The sequence below is a fragment of the Carcharodon carcharias genome, chromosome 37, assembly GCF_017639515.1.
Source record: "Carcharodon carcharias isolate sCarCar2 chromosome 37, sCarCar2.pri, whole genome shotgun sequence".
NCBI lineage: Eukaryota > Metazoa > Chordata > Chondrichthyes > Lamniformes > Lamnidae > Carcharodon > Carcharodon carcharias.
This window is the reverse complement of record NC_054503.1, coordinates 7,300,433-7,316,494: the sequence shown is the minus strand read 5'-3', so window position 1 is coordinate 7,316,494 and position 16,062 is coordinate 7,300,433. Positions and strand designations below refer to the sequence as shown.

Genomic DNA, 16,062 nt, shown 5'->3' with positions numbered 1-16,062 from the left:
TCTCAGTGTCAGGTGATCAAATCCACCTTGGGCACATGTCCCTTATAACAATTAGGTAATCACTCTTTGTCAACAAGAACATAGGCAGTGTGAGAAATTCAAATCCTGCGTTGTTGCACTGCCAGTACTGTTGAGAGGTTGGAATTGAGGCATGGTTCTGGAAAAGTGTCGAATGTGTTTTATACTAGCTAGATGGTGCTGTATATGGCCCTGAGAGTGTTTGATGGGGACAGTGTAGAGGAGCCTTACTCTGAATCTAACCCCGTGCTGTACCTGTCCTGGGAGTGTTTGATGGGGACAGTGTAGAGGACCTTTACCCATCCCTCCCCTGCCAACCCTATGGGAGAGGATATAATTTTTGGTGTAACCCGTTGCCTAATAAGAGGCTGATAGTAAAACTGGACAGGTCATATGGTGGGACACAGTAAAATATGTTAAAGCGGCAGCTCACACCCAGGCCCCACTTACGTTAAAATTTCTCAAGCGCACTATATTTTTTGGCCCAGCGGTGGGTGACGTTGCCCTGTGTAAAGCTGTGCAAACCACAAAGGTCCTTGGTTTGATGCTGTTATGTTTGCTGAGTTGGTTCATAGTTGGAGCAGCAGTTGAATGCTACTGACCAATTCGGCACCCACAGCCTACAGGCAGCGGGTGGAACACGGTCGTAAATTGTGCTTCGGACCTGTATTCAGTGACCTCTGCCGAAGTATGGATGCGTGGTTAGAAATGCTTGGCTGTGCTTCAGCCAAATGTTGTTCCGGCACTCACTATCCAGGTTTCTGTTTGCACAGTGGTTAGTGGAGGCAATCTGGTGTTAATGGAACTGTGGCCAGTGAAAATTGGTGCCTTCGGATGAGGAAAGAAAATTGAGGGGGGATACTTTCTGGAGTGGTCCTAAGGTTAATACAAGTGTAAGAGTTAATTCATACTTATCACCATTCAGAGTGCAATTGCTACCAAGTCTTCACTTCCATTCTTTCAGTGCGTGCTCTTGACTCTGTGTTTTCACGAGCTATCGTGGGAGTACACATCCTCGGAGGAAGAGGACACCGATGACATCTTGTGGCTGGAATTTGATGGAGAGGAGGGAGGTGCTGTCGTGAACAAGCTTTTGAAGATCTACTCCAAGCAGGTACCGAGGAGATGACCCCATTGTCAGTTTGGAATTTGCTACCACAAGGAGTAGTTGAGGCAAACGTGCACCTAAGGGGGAAGCTGGATAAACATGAGGGGAGAAAAGAATAGAAGGATATGTTTATGAGGTTTGATATGGAGGGGGTGGGAAGAGACTAGTGTGGAGCATAAACACTGGACTGAATGGACTGTTTCTGAGCTGAGTGTTCCGTATAAAGTCCCTGCGTTGAGGATAACGTACAAGGAGCTTAGTTCAGTTCTCTTGGGGGCCAAAACCCAAAAATGTTGATAGAGGCAGAATTGAAATAATTACATCTCCCACACCAGTTGGATTCTGCAACCAGATGAGAGTAAAAATAATTTACTTTTCTATATATTTAAGCATTGCTTTCTGACCCCTACACACTCCCCGCTCACCATCTGTCTGGCTTTTGAACCTGATGATTCTGTCTCCTTCTGAGACAACCCGTCTGTCCTGCTCCCTACCTGCTGTGTGTTTGCATTATTTTCTGTTTCCGGTTCAGATTTCCAGCAGTGATCGTAATATGATCAGTAGAGCCCCCATTACCTCTTTTTTTTTCCCTACTCTGTCTAACCGTGTATTAGCATATTAGAGAGCGATGATTTAAGTTCAGGAAACCAGGATATAGAAGCGGTTTGGGTTGAAATGAGGAATGATAAAGGCGAGGAGTCACTTCTGGGACTGTTATACAGTCCCCCTAATTGTAACTACACAGTAGTACTGAGTGTAAAAGAAGAGATAATGGGAGCTTGCCAGAAAGATACAGCAATAATCATGGGAGATTTTAATCTACATACGGACTGGAAAAATCACATGGGCAAAGGTAACGTAGATGTGGAGTTCAGAACGTTTTCAGGATACTTTCTTAGAGCAGCATGTTCTGGAGCCAACTAGAGAGCAGGCTATACTAGACCTGGTATTGAGCAACAAGATGGGATTAATTGATAACCTAGTGAAGGCACTCCCAGGTAGCGGCGATCATAATATGATTGAATTTTACACTCGTTTTGAGGGAGAAATGAGTGCATCCAAGACTAGTATTTTAAACTTAAATAAGGGCAATTATGAGGGCATGAAAGCAGAGCTAGCTAAAGTGAACTGGCAAATGAGGCTAAGGGATATGTCAATAGAGGTTGAGTGGGAGACATTTAAAGGGATATTTCAGAATACACAGAATATATACATTCCAAGGGAAAAAAATTCCAAGGGGTGAGCCCACCATTGTGGTTAACTAAAAAAGTTAAAGACAGTATCAAACTTAAAGAAAAAGCACATAATTGTGCAAAAATGGGGGGTCAGGCCAGAAGATTGGAAAGAATATAAAGAACAGCAAAGAATGACAAAAAGATTAATAAGGAGGGATAAATTAGAGCATGAGAGCAAGCTAGCTAATAATATAAAAATGGATAGTAAGAGTTTCTATAGATATTTAAATAAGAAAAGAGCTAACAAAGCGAGCGTTGGACCTATAGAGTGTGTGTCTGGGGAATTGATGATGAAAAGTAGGGAGGTGGTGGATGAACTAAACAGGTATTTTGCTTCGGCCTTCACTATAGAGGACACAAGTAACATGCTGGAAATAGCTGTAAATCAGGAAATGGAAGGGAGGGAAGAACTTGGGAAAATTGCAGTCACCAGAGAAGTGGCAGTAAGCAAATTGTTGCAGCTGCCCAAGTTCTTGAAAGAAATGGCTGCTAGTGAAGTAGTTGATGCACTGGTTTTAATTTTCCAAAATTCCCTAGATTCAGGGAAGGTTCCCTTAGTTTAGAAAATAGCAATTGTAATGCCTTTATTCAAAAAGAGAGGGAGACAGAAAGCAGGGACCTATAGGCCAGTTAGCCTAACATCTGTCATACGAAAAATGTTAGAAGCTATTATTAAAGATATTTTAGCAGGGCACTTAGAAAAAATTCAAGGTATTCAGGCAAAGTCAGCATGGTTTTGTGTAAGGGAAACCATGTTTAACCAATTTATTGGAGTTCTTTGAAGGAGTCACATTTGCTGTGGATAAAGAGGAACCGATGGATGTACTGTACTTAGATTTCCAGAAGGCATTTGATAAGGTGCCACATCAAAGGTTATTGTAGAAAGTAAAAGTTCATAGGGGGTAATACATCGGCATGTATAGAAGATTGGCTAGCTAACAGGAAGCGCAGAGTTGGCATAAATGGGTCTTTTTCTGATTGGCAGGATGTGATGTGTGGTGTGCCACAGGGATCCGTGCTGGGGCCTCAGCTCTTTACAATTTATATAAATGATTTTGATGAAGGGACCGAGGAATGGTTGCTAAATTTGCTGACGATACAAAGATAGGTGGGAAAGTAAATTGTGGAAAAGGACATAAGGAGGTTATAAAATAACATTGGTGAAGTCAGTGTGCAAAGATCTGGCAAATGGAGTATAATGAGGGAAAATGCAAAATTGTTCATTTTGGCAGGAAGAATAAAAAAGAAGCTTCTTATCTAAATGGTGAGAAATTGCAGAGCTCTGAGATTCAGAGGGATCTGGGTGTCCTAGTGCATGAATCTCAAAATAATAGTATGCAGATACAGCAAGTAATTAGGAAAGCTAATATAATATCATTTATTGTGAGGGGAATTGATTACAAAAGTAGGCAGGTTACGCCTTCAGTTGTACAGGCCATTTGTAAGACCACATCTGGAGTAATGTGTACAGTACTGGTCTCCTTATTTAAAAAAAGATGTATAATGTGTTAGAAGCAGTTCAGACAAGGTTCACTAGGCAAATTCCAGGAATGGGTGAGTTGCCTTATGAAGAAAGGCTGGAGAGGTTAGGCTTGGATCCACAGGAATTTAGAAGAGTAAAAGGCGAGTTAATTGAAACCTTTAAGACCCTGTGGAGTCTTGACGGGGGATGTGGAGAGGATGTTTCCACTTTTGGAAGAATCTAGAACTAGGTCACTGTTTAAAAATAAGGGGTCATTCATTTAAGACTGAGATGAGGAGAAATATTTTCTGTGAGGGTTGAAAGTCTTTGGAACTCTCTTCCTCCAAAGGTGGTGAAGCAGAGTCTTTGAGTATTTTAAGGCAGAGCTAGATAGATTCTTGATTAAAAAGTGGGTGAAAGGTTGTCGGGGGATAGGCAGGAATGTAGGGATGAGGTTACATTCAGATCAGCCATGATCTTATTGAATGGTGGAGGAGGCTCGAGGGGCCGTCTGGGTCTACTCCTCCTGATTTGTATGTTTGTATGTAAACATGTGAAGTTTTTTTTCTGATTTAATTGTTGAGGGGGGTGGTAGATGGTGAGGACCATGAAAACTTAAATGCAAGAGAGTGTCTTGTCCTGCTAAATGGTTAATTGAGCACATAATTATATTGAAGTATGTAGACCAACAACTTTTATAACTTGGGTGTAAAGTTTCAGAATTTTTTTTCACGCTCTGTGGAGTGCGGGTGGGGCAGAAAGAAGCCAATTGCCCCAAATCAATCAGAATACCCATGTTGGGTAAAGGCATGGCCTGGTGTTGTACTATACCAAACTGACCAGGAAAGTCCAAGGCCCAATCTTCAGGCTGCTCTTCTTAGCCAGACCAACATTTAGGCTACAATTTGCCACATTGTCCCCAAACAGAGTTTGGAAGAATCTGCCAGGGCCCCAGTTCTGGGTTGCTACCTGGTGATCCCTATTAGACTGAGGTTGTGCGGTTATCAAATGAGATTGGGATGAGTTACAATTCCTCCCACAGTTGAATAATCCGCTACTACTCGCTGATTAGGCACACCTAGGTGGTCAGGGAAATGGTGGCCAAAGAATTGCAGCTCCTTCAGGTTTGGGAGGTGCTAGAGTGACACCTTGAAACTAATACTTGTGTGCGTGTGCATACAGGCAGAGCTGATGAGCGGAATGATCGACTACTGCATCGACTTCAACAGTGCCTTCGAGATGCCACCGGCGCAGGACACCGGTGCTGCAAAACCACCGAGACCAAAGGGGAAACGCGGCAAACTAAAGCGGCAGAACAGCGTAGTGTGCAATCGGATACAGCAGCTCTCGACCATTGACTATGTGGAGGATGGTAGGTGCCCTGTTTGACTGCGCTTTGGGTAGTAGCTGTGACAGACATTGAGTTGTTACAGGAATGTTGGTGGCTGTAAGTCATGGGCTGGGCTCACTGACTAACTGGTCAAATCAGCAACCCCTGCTATACACACACACACACAACCCCCCCACCCCCCCACCACCACCACCACCTTTACAAATGTTGGTTCTCTACCAAATGTCCTGAAAATGCTGAAGGTACTGATGGGGACTGCCTGCACGTACTGGGATGCTTCTTGGGATTCCTTGTGAATGCTGTGCACATATGTTTCTGTCATTCCATTCCCTGACATCAGAGGGTGCTGCTGCATTGCAAAGCAGCTTTGCAATCCCAATTAGTGCGGACAGGACGATTGCATCGAAATATCACACAGAGGAGTGTACGTGAACTTGTTAAACTGCCAACAATCAGAAGAAGTTTAACCCTGGGATATGTTTCACCTAGATACACAAGAAGCAATAGAGCTAAAAGAGTGAATAAGTATAATTGTTTATTGCCACCTGAGTAAGATAATGGATGAATTGGGGGTAATAATATGCTGGGCAGGCATGTGCAAGGATGGTCAGAAGGGACATTGCAATGGCAGCTTGTTGGTGTTGGTTGTTAATTTAGTTTTCGACCTCTCAGTCATATTCCATAATAAAGTCCTTATGAGTCCGACAAAGGTAACTCCAGCACTTGCTGTTTGTAAGTGCACAAACTGGATGTAGGATGCAGAGGGTTTACTTCAAACTGTCTCATCAGAGAGAAGTCTGTCAATGTTTTGTGTTGTGGACCAGTTCTGGGTGAGAGCAATTTTCCCCCAAACTGAGGAACCATGAAGCTCCAAGGATAAAAGAATAGAATAAAAGACAGCGTAAAGCGAGCAGTAGTGGTTAGGTGCACCTAAATTTGGCTTCCTTTAAAACCTTTAGATTTTGGAGGGACCTGAAAGAGGTAAGGCATCCCTGGGAACTAGTGTTGTTATGGTGTGATAAGTCTTGATTTCAATGCGGTGAGTATTACTTGTCTTCAATTATATGCATGCGGTGGGTATGAACTGGGGTTTCACTTAAGCATGTTATAAAGAGCTCCTCATTGGTATAGTGGTTAGTAACCCTGCCTGTCAGACAGGACACTGAGGTTTAGTTCCCTGATGGGGAAAAGGTTATCGTCAAAATAGTTACTGGTTGAAGAAGGCAATATGGGGTTTTTTTTCTGGTCTAATTGTTATATTCAAAAGAGTAAGCACGCTATTTGAAACTCTGGTGATTTGAGTTCGGAGGTGTAAACTTGTACTAGTTAACAAATGAAAGACTGAGTAAAGATTGGCTCCAGTACTATCCTTTGCCAGCTGGCTGTCTGGAAGTGAACAGTGAGGAAGGGAGAAGTGTGGAGGTTGGAATATTAGGAGGCTTGGGAGGAAGAGGGAAAGAACATTCCCAAGAGGACCTATGAACATAGCGTACTGATTTTAAAGTGGAGACATTTCCTGACCTGATTTCATTGTAAACCCAAACAGCAAGCCTCTAGTTAAAATCTTTATTGCTGGATTGGCAAATGGAGTGCAGCCAACTAACTGAGTTAAGACTGGGAGTTTGGGGAGAGGGGAGTTTTAAGTGTTAATTTTGTTCTTAAATTTTACTGTTAAAATCTTAATCTACTCTGTAATCAGCAGTGACTGGAAAGTACTGTGTAAGCGGGCTAAGTTCTTTCTTACTTGCACTTTAGAAGGGTAAACTCAATCTCAGCTGTAGGAACCCAGTGATTAATTAGCTAACTGGTTGAACCTGGTTACTCTCGCCCCAGTTCAGTTTACAATAAATTCAGGGCTCTTGAGTGCAGCCTTGGCAAGTGGAGCGCAGCTGACTAACTGAGTGAAGACTTAGAGTTTGGTGAGAGGGGTTTTGGGAGAAGGAGTTGTTTGTTTCCTCTTTCTATGTTTCTCACCCATGGAAGTTGGTTCTTGCTCTACTACAGGGAAAGAAGCTAGCTGTTTGGTGAGTATCTGGTATGTGGGTAAATTCTATTCTATCCCTAAGGTTTAAAATAGTACACAATTTGGCGGGAAGGTTAATAAAATTTATAAGAAAGCAACATAAATAAGTGATTAATGTAATTAAGTCATTATTTAAAACACATTAAGGATGGCAGGGCAGGTGTCTTGTCAAGGTTGCAGCATGTGGGAGCTCCTGGATAACATTGTGACCCAGGGCAGACACATCTGCAGTAAGTGTTCGTGGCTTGAGGAACTTTGACTCAGAGTCATTGAGCTGGAGTCTGAGCTGCTTCCTGATTCTGCGACACATCAGGGGGAGGGAAAGTTTCCTGGACGCTTTATACTAGGAGGCAGCCACACCACTTAGAAAAGGGCCTTCTGATTTGGACAGTGGCCAGGGACAGGAGGGTGTGATTGTGAGTGAGGCAGGTAAGGAGATCCAGAGGGCAGGAGTGTGAGACTCTGCAATTGTCCAACAGGTTGAGGTTCTCAGAGTTGGCAAATACAAGAGGAATACAGAAGGCTCACATGGGAGGTGGAAAAGCATATTAGAGAAGTGAAAAGGGATTATGAGAAAAGACTGGCCGCCAACATAAAGGGGAATCCCAAAGTCTTCTATAGGATCTAAATGTAAAAGGGTGGTAAAAGGAGGAGTAGGGCCGATTAGGGACCTAAAAGGGAATTTACACATGGACAAAGGGGCCATGGCTGAGGTATTAAATCAATATTTTGCATCTGTCTTTACCAAGGAGGTAGATGCCTCCCAGGCCATGGTGACAGATGAGGAAACTCTGTCACTAAAAGAGTTCAACATTGATAAGGAGGAAGTGTTGAATAGACTGTGGGTAATTAAAGTTGACAAGGCCCTGGATGAGATACATCCAAGGACATTGAAGGAAGTGAGAGAAGAAATTGCAGGGGTACTGGCCAAAATCTTTCAGTCTTCCCTAGACTTAGTGGTGCCAGAGGAGTGGAGAATTGCAAACATTATGTCCTTGTTCAAAAAAAGGTTGTAAGGATAAGCCCAGCAATTACAGACCAGTCAGTTTAACTTCAATGGTGGGCAAGATTCTAGAAACAATTACTGGGGATAGAATTAGTAGTCACATGGAAAAAATGAGTTGATAAGGAAGAGCCAGCATGGATTTCTTCAGAGGAAATCATGTTTAACTAACCTGCTGGAGTTTTTTGAAGAGGTAACAGAAAAGATGGATGAGGGTAATGCTGTTGATGTGGTGTACATGGACTTTCAAAAGGCATTTGACAGAGTGCCGCACAACTGACTTGAGAGAGAATTATTGTTCATGGAATAAAAGGGACAGTAGAAACATGGACACAAAATTGGCTGAAAAATAGGAAGCAGAGAGTAATGGTCAATGGATGTTTTTCAAGCTAGAGGAAGGTTTGTAGTAGAGTTCCCCAGGGTTGGTATTGGGTCCCTTGCTTTTCCTGATTATATATTAACGATCTAGATCTTGGTGTGCAGCGGACAATTTCAAAGTTTGCAGATGATACGAAGCTTGGGAGTGTTGTGAACTGCGAGGAGGGTGGTGTGGAACTTGAAGAGGATGCAGGCAAGTTCGTGGAGTGGGCAGATAGGTGGTGGATGAAGTTCAATGCTGAGAAGTGAGGTGCATTTTGGTAGGAAGAACATGGACAGACAATATAAAATAAGAGGTGAAATTTTGAAGGGGGTGCAGGAGCAGAAAGACTTGGGTGTATATGTGCATCGATCACTGAAGGTGGCAGGACAGGTAGAGAGAGCAGTTAATAAAGCATATAGTCTCCTGGGCTTTACTAATAGGGGCATAGAGTACAAGAAAGGGAAGTTATGCTGAATTTATATAAGATCCTCATTAACATAAGAACTAGGAGCAGGAGTAGGCAATTCAGCCCCTCAAGCCTTCCCAGCCATTCAATACGATCATGGCTGATCTCATTTTGGCCTCAACTCCAATTTCCCCACCTCCCCAAAATTTTTCAACCGGTTCCTAATTAAAAATTTGTCTATCTCCTCAAATTTATTCAGCGTCCTGACATCCACTGCACTCTGAGGTAGTGAATTCCACAGATTCACGACCCTTTGAGAAAAGTAATTCCTCCTCATCTCTGATTTAAATCTACCACCCCTTAGCCTAAAACTATGGCCTTTCGTTCTAGAATGCCCCACAAGGGGGAATATCCACTCCACGTCTACTTTGTCTATCCCCTTTAGCATCTCTTTAACTTCAATAAGATCTCCTCTCAATCCTTTTAACCACAGCAAGTATAGCCCTAAACTGCTCAATCTCGCCTCATAAGACAAGCCCCCTGCATCCCTGGAATTAATCTAGTGAACCTCCTCTGAACCGCCTCCAATGCAACTACATCCTTCCTCAAGTAAGGGGACCAAAACTGTGCACAGTACTCCAGGTGCAGTCTCACCAATGCCTTGTAAAGTTGCAACAACATTTGCCTAGTTTTATATTCTATTCCTTTAGCAATATATGCCAAAATTCCATTTGCCTTCCTTATTACCTGCTGTACCTGCATACTAGCTTTCAGCAATTTATGCACGAGGACACTCAGATCCCTCTGCACTGAAGCATTCTGAAGTTTCTCTCCATTTAAGTAATAAGTTGCTTTTTTATTCTTCTGATAATCTCACCCTTATCCACGTTAAACTCCATCTGCCAAATTTTGGCCCATTCACCTAACCTGTCCATATCCATTTGTAAATTTCTTATTTCTTCATTGCAACTTACTTTCCCACCTATTTTGGTGTCATCTGCAAATTTAGCAATCGTACCTTCTATCCCCGAATCCAAGTAATTAATATAGATTGCAAATAGTTGGGGCTCAAGGACCGAGCCCCGTGGCACCCCACTAGTTACAGCTTGCCATCCTCGGACCTCAGCTGGAGTATTGTGTACAATTCTGGGCACCATATTATAGGAAGGATGTGAACACATTGGAGAGAGTGCAGAAGAGGTTTACAAGAATGGCTCCGGGGATGAGAAACTTCAGCTATGAGGATAAATTGGAGAAGTTGGGACTGTTTTCCTCGGAGAGGAGACTTGATGGAAGTTTTCAAAATCATGAAGGGGCTGGACAGAGTAGATAGGGAGAAGCTGTTCCCACTCATAAACGGATCAAGGATGAGAGAGCACAAATTTAAAGTGATTTGCAAAAGAAACAGATGTGACGTGGAAAAAAAACTTTCTCACACAGCGAGTGATTCGGGTCTGGAATGCACTGCCTGGAACTGTGGTGGGAGCAGGTTCAATCGAGGCATTCAAGAGGGCATTAGATGATTATTTTAATAGATACAAGGTTCAGTAGTATGGGGAAAAAGCGGGGCAATGACACTAGGTCATAATGCTCATTTGGAGGGCTGGTGCAGATATGATGGGTTAAATGTGTCGTTTAGATTCTGTGTGAATGGGGGCTGCAGGGTGGATGAGCAAACTGACCATGGTACAGGAAGCCATCCATGTGGGGGAAACGAAAAGGAATGTAGTGATAGTAGGGGACAGTGTAGTAAGGGGGACTGCCACTGTTCTTTGTAGCAAAGAGCGAAAGTCCCGACGGCTTAGTTGCCTGTGTCCAGTGCCAGGGTCCTGGACATCAGCTCAGGGCTGGAGAGGAACTTGCAGTAGGAGGGGGAATATCCAGTGGTTGTGGTCCATGTAGATACCAACGACATAGGCAAGATGAGGAAGGAGGCTCTGCATAATCAGTATGACAAGTTAGGTACCAAATTAAGAAGCAGAACCTCAAAGGTAATATTTTCTGGATTAAGATTAGAGAAATGAATTTGTGGCGCAAAGACTTGTGTGGGAGAAGTGGGTTTCGGTTTGTGGAGCACTGGCACCAGTATTGGGGAAAATGGGATCTGTGCTGTTGGGACAGTCTACACCTGAACCGTGCTGGGGCTGGTGTTCTTGCAAGCCGCCTAACTAGGGAAGTAGAGAGGGTTAAACTGAATAGTGGAGGCAAGGGATCAAATTTGGGAAGATGTGGTGAACCAAAGAGTAGAGACAAGGCAAGAGAGATGGGTATTAATATGGGAAATAATAAACGGACTATAAAAGGAAAAGATAGAGTGTTCAAATCTAAGAGTAAATCTGCAGATAAGGCTAGACACTAGCAAAGTCCTAAAAAGACAAAACTAAAGGTTCTCTATCTAAACACATGTAGCATTTGAAACAAAACAGATGAACTGATAACGCAAATAGAAATAAATAAGTACGATCTGATAGCCATTACAGACACATGACTACAGGATGACGTAGATTGGGACCTGAATATTGACGGGTATGTGACGTTTAGGAAGAACATGAAGTTAGGAAAAGGTGGAGGAGTGGCTCTGTTAATTATTGATGGTAATAGCACATTAGAGAGAGGAGACCAGGATGTAGAAGCTGTTTGGGTTGAGATGAGGAATGATAAAGGCAAGAACTCACTTGTGGGAGTGGTGTACAGGCCCCCTAATTGTAACTACACAGTAGGACAGAGTATAAAAGAAGAGATAATAGGAGCTTGCCAGAAAGCTGCAGCAGGAATCATGGGGGTTGTAATCTACATATAGACTGGAAAAATCATATGGGCAAAGGTAGCGTAGATGAGTTCATAGGATGTTTTCAGGGTAGTTTCTTAGAGCAGCAAGTTCTGGAGCCAACCAGACAGCAGGCTATAATAGACCTGGTATTGAGCAATGAGATAGGATTAATTGATAACCTCCTAGTGAAGGCACCCCTGGGTAGCAGCGATCATAATATGGTTGAATTTTACTTTCATTTTGAGGGAGAAATGAGTGCATCTGAGACTAGTATTTTAAACTTAAATAAGGGCAATTATGAGAGCATGATAGCAGAGCTAGCTAAAGCGAGCTGGCAAAAGAGGTCAAGGGATATGTCAATAGGGGTTCAGTGGCAGACATTTAAAGGAATATTTCAGAATATATACATCCCAATGAGAAAGAAAAATTCCAAGGGGAGGGCCCACCATACATGGTTAACTAAAAAAGTTAAAGACAGTATCAAACTTAAAGAAAAAGCATATAATTGCGCAAAGACTGGTAGAGGTCAGAAGATTAGAAAGAATATAAAGAACAGCAAAGAATGGCAAAAAGATTAACAATGAGGGAAAAGTTAGAGTATGAGAGAAAGCTAGCTAGTAATATAAAATGGATAGTAAAGAGTTTCTGTAGTTATTTAAATAAGAAAATAGTTAACAAAGTGAGCACTGGTCCTATAGAGTGTGTGCCTGGGGAATTGATAATAGAAAGTGGGGAAATGGCTGAATTAAACAGTTATTTTGCTTTGGTCTTCACTATAGAGGACACTAGTAACCTCCTGGAAATAGCTGTAAATCAGGATATGGAGGGGAGGGAGCAACTCAGGGAAAATTACAATCACCAAGGAAGCGGTGTTGAGCAAATTGTTGGGACTGCGGGCTGACAAATCTCCAGCTCCGGATGGACTTCACCCCAAGGTCTTGAAAGAAGTGGCCAGTGAGATAGTTGATGAGCTGGTTTTAATTTTCCAAAATTCCCTAGATTCAGGGAAAGTGCCATTAGACAGGAAAATAGCAAATGTAATGCCTTTATTCAAAAAGGGAGGGAGACAGAAAGCAAGAAACTATAGGCCAGTTAGCCTAACAGGCAATCAGGCAGTCAGCATGCTTTTATAAAAGGGAAATCATGTTTAACCAATTTGATGGAGTTCTTTGAAGGAGTCTACATGTGCTGTGGATAAAGGGGAACCAGTAGATGTACTGTTCTTAGACTTCCAGAAGTCATTTGATAAGTGCCACATCAAAGGTTATTGCAGCAAATAAACGCTCATGGTGTAAGGGGTAACATATTGGCATGGATAGAAGATTGGCTAGCTAACAGGAAGCAGAGTTGGCATAAATGGGTCTTTTTCTGGTTGGCAGGATGTGACATGTGGTGTGCCACAGGGATCAGTGCTGGGGCCTCAACTTTTTTACAATTTATATAAATGACTTTGATGAAGGGACCGAAGGAATGGTGGCTAAATTTGCTGACGACACAAAGATAGGTAGGAAAGTAAGTTGTGGAAAGGACGTTAGGAGGCTATAAAATAACATTGGTGAAGTCAGTGTGCAAAGATCTGGCAAATGGAGTATAATGTGGGCAAATGTGAAATTGTTCATTTTGGCAGGAAGGATTAAAAAAGAAGCATATTATCTAAATGGTGAGAGATTGCAGAGCTCTGAGATTCAGAGGGATCTGGGTGTCCTAGGTTAATATGCAGGCACAACAGGTAATTAGGAAAGCTAATGGAATATCATCATTTATTGTGAGAGGAATTGATTACAAAAATAGGGAGGTTATGCTTCAGTTTTACAGGACATTGGTGAGACCACATCTAGAATATTGTGAACAGCACTGGTCCCCATATTTAAAGAAAGATATAAATGCATCGGAAGCAGTTCAGAGAAGGTTTACTAGACTAATTTCAGGAATGGGTGAGTTGTCTTATGAGGAAAGGCTGGACAGATGAGGCTTTATCCACTGGAATTTGGAAGAGTAAGAGGCAACTTAATTGAAACCTTTGAGATCCTGTGGGGCTTTGACAGGGATGTGGAGAGGATGTTTTCCCTTGTGGGAGAATCTAGAACTAGGGGTCACTGTTTAAAAATAAGGGGTTGAGGGTTGAGAGTCTTTGGAACTCTCTTCTTCAAAAGGTGATGGAAACAGAGCCTTTGAATATTTTTAAGGCAAAGCTAGATAGATTCTTGATTAACAAGGGAGTGAAAGATTGTCGGGGGTAGGCTGGAATGGGGGGGTTGAGGTTACATTCAGATCATCCATTATCTTGTTGAATGGTGGAGGAGGTGCGAGGGGCCGAGTGGCCTATTCCTCCTAATTCTAATGTTCATATGTAAAGAGAGAATGCTGAGGTCTGTAGCATTGTGCAAGTGTCAGCTAAGTCACAGTATGACACAAATATGTTCTCCAGTGGTTACCCTGCAGTATTGCGGTGCATCTTTATTAGCTAACCCAATGTGAACAGTAAGGGAGATGTAAATGAATAGTGACTTCTACTTGGGATAATTTTCTTTCCCAACCAGCCCCCTCCCCTGTGTGGCTATTTTGAATGCCTGTACTGTACCCATTTCATTGCATGTTGGCACAGCAATGCACTGTGCCATAGCACTGCCCTTTGTAGCCACAACTGTTCCTACATCGAGTGAATAGTGTGTGCCAGGCATCAGGAAAAACAAGTGTGGAAAGGGTCTTATTCATTTACTAGAATCTGTCTGGTATTGATGCACTGCCAGGTTTCAGCTATTAGAGAGCCTCTGTAAGCTGTATTTAAAAAGCTCATTCTAGTTGCTGGACGCAGGAACTCCATTATTTAAGTTTACTTAATAGGTCCTCCGGCATTTAGATGATTGCGTTTGTAACCTGAAATCCCCTGACCTTAACTGCAGCCGCAGCATAGCTCTGGCTCACTCGCTGAGTGCTCATAGTGCTGGGGCTTCATATCTGGGGCATCAGCTGTGGCTCAGGGAGTAACAGTCTCACCTCAGAAGTCAGAAGTTGTGGGTTCGAATGCCGCTCCAAGCTGACACTCTGTGCCGTACTGAGAGCTAGTGTGAGAGGTGCTGCCTTTCAGATGAGACGTCAAACTTGAGGCCTCTCTCTTGCCCCCGGAGGGGGACATTAAAGATCCTGCTGCTGCTAGTTTGAAGAAAAGCAGGGGATTTCTCCCTGGTGTCTTTGAGTCAGTGTTTATCTCTCATCAAACAAAACAGATTATCTGGCTGTGATTGTCCTATTTTTGTTGAACATGCATTTTGGTTGCCATGTTTTCTACATTGCTACAGTGACTACACTTCAAAAAGTATTTCATTGGCTGTGAAGCTCTTTGGGATGTCCTGAGGTGTATAAATGCAAATCTTTTTTTGTTTTCCTTTTGCTTTTCTCACTCCCAGGTAAAGAAATCAAGCGCGTGAAGCCCAAGAGAGCAGCGTCGTTCTTCACACGGCAGCTGTCCCAGGGTCCAGCCTCTTACAGTGCCGTGGAGGTCACAGAGACACTGGAGCAGGGCTGAGACAATTCATTGAAACTAAGCTTTCCATGGGTGGGTGTGGTGGGGGAGGGGTGGGGGGCGCGGTGCGGGGAGTATATTCCCAGACGATCGAAGGTGGTGGGGGCAGAGAGGAAAGCAAGAAATTTGCCAGCAGCCCAAAAAAAATCTTGGTGGATTGAAGAGAGTTCGCAGAGACTGAACTATTACACAGCACAACTACTGCTCTGTTTGTAAAGCAACATTTTCAAGAGGGTCCATGAAACATGATGCTGTAGTATTCGGGGAACCCAATTACCCGGTGTTGAACCTGGAGCCTTAGAGGAATCGTGGGCGGGGGGAGGGGGGGGGGGGGGGGGGGGGGGGGGGGGGGGGGGGGGGGGGGGGGGGGGGGGGGGGGGGGGGGGGGGGGGGGGTGCCGAAATACAAATATATATATCTTTGTTTATTTAAGAAATGTACGAACTTGATTATATAAATGTAGCAATTATATGGCATGGTGGGATAAATCATGTCCTTCCATCTTGGTCCTTTCATTTCTAGGAGAAATCGAGCCCACTCTGATGGGATGAAGGCCTCCTCGTTGTGTTGGGTGTCTCATACACAAGTGAGTTTGGGAGAGCCTCAGCCCATTTGGGTCCACGTCGGCAAGTTGCACCCAATCTGGCACTGATACAATCGTCTGTTTGACTGCATGACTTATAGATTGATGCACTAGCGTGACACCTTTAGAGTTCTTGGGGTAGAGCACCTTGTTGTGGCAGGATAGAGGGAGCTTTTATCTCCGTGACTAGCCTGCGGTTTAGCCGACAGGAAGGCAAAA

At 43.3% G+C, this 16,062-nt stretch overlaps 1 protein-coding gene across 2 annotated transcripts in view; it reads left to right on the top strand.

Annotated features, from left to right (window-relative positions):
* The window catches only part of frmd8 (FERM domain containing 8), a 38,063-nt gene extending 22,771 nt beyond the window's left edge, over positions 1-15,292 (top strand). For both annotated transcript variants that reach the window (XM_041179931.1, XM_041179930.1), the window contains exons 9-11: positions 983-1,132; positions 5,006-5,195; positions 15,145-15,292. In XM_041179931.1, coding sequence (XP_041035865.1) covers positions 983-1,132; positions 5,006-5,195; positions 15,145-15,263 — 459 coding nt within the window. In that variant the 3' untranslated portion in view covers positions 15,264-15,292. The remainder of the gene's footprint in view (positions 1-982; positions 1,133-5,005; positions 5,196-15,144) is intronic.
* Positions 15,293-16,062: the final 770 nt, after the last annotated feature.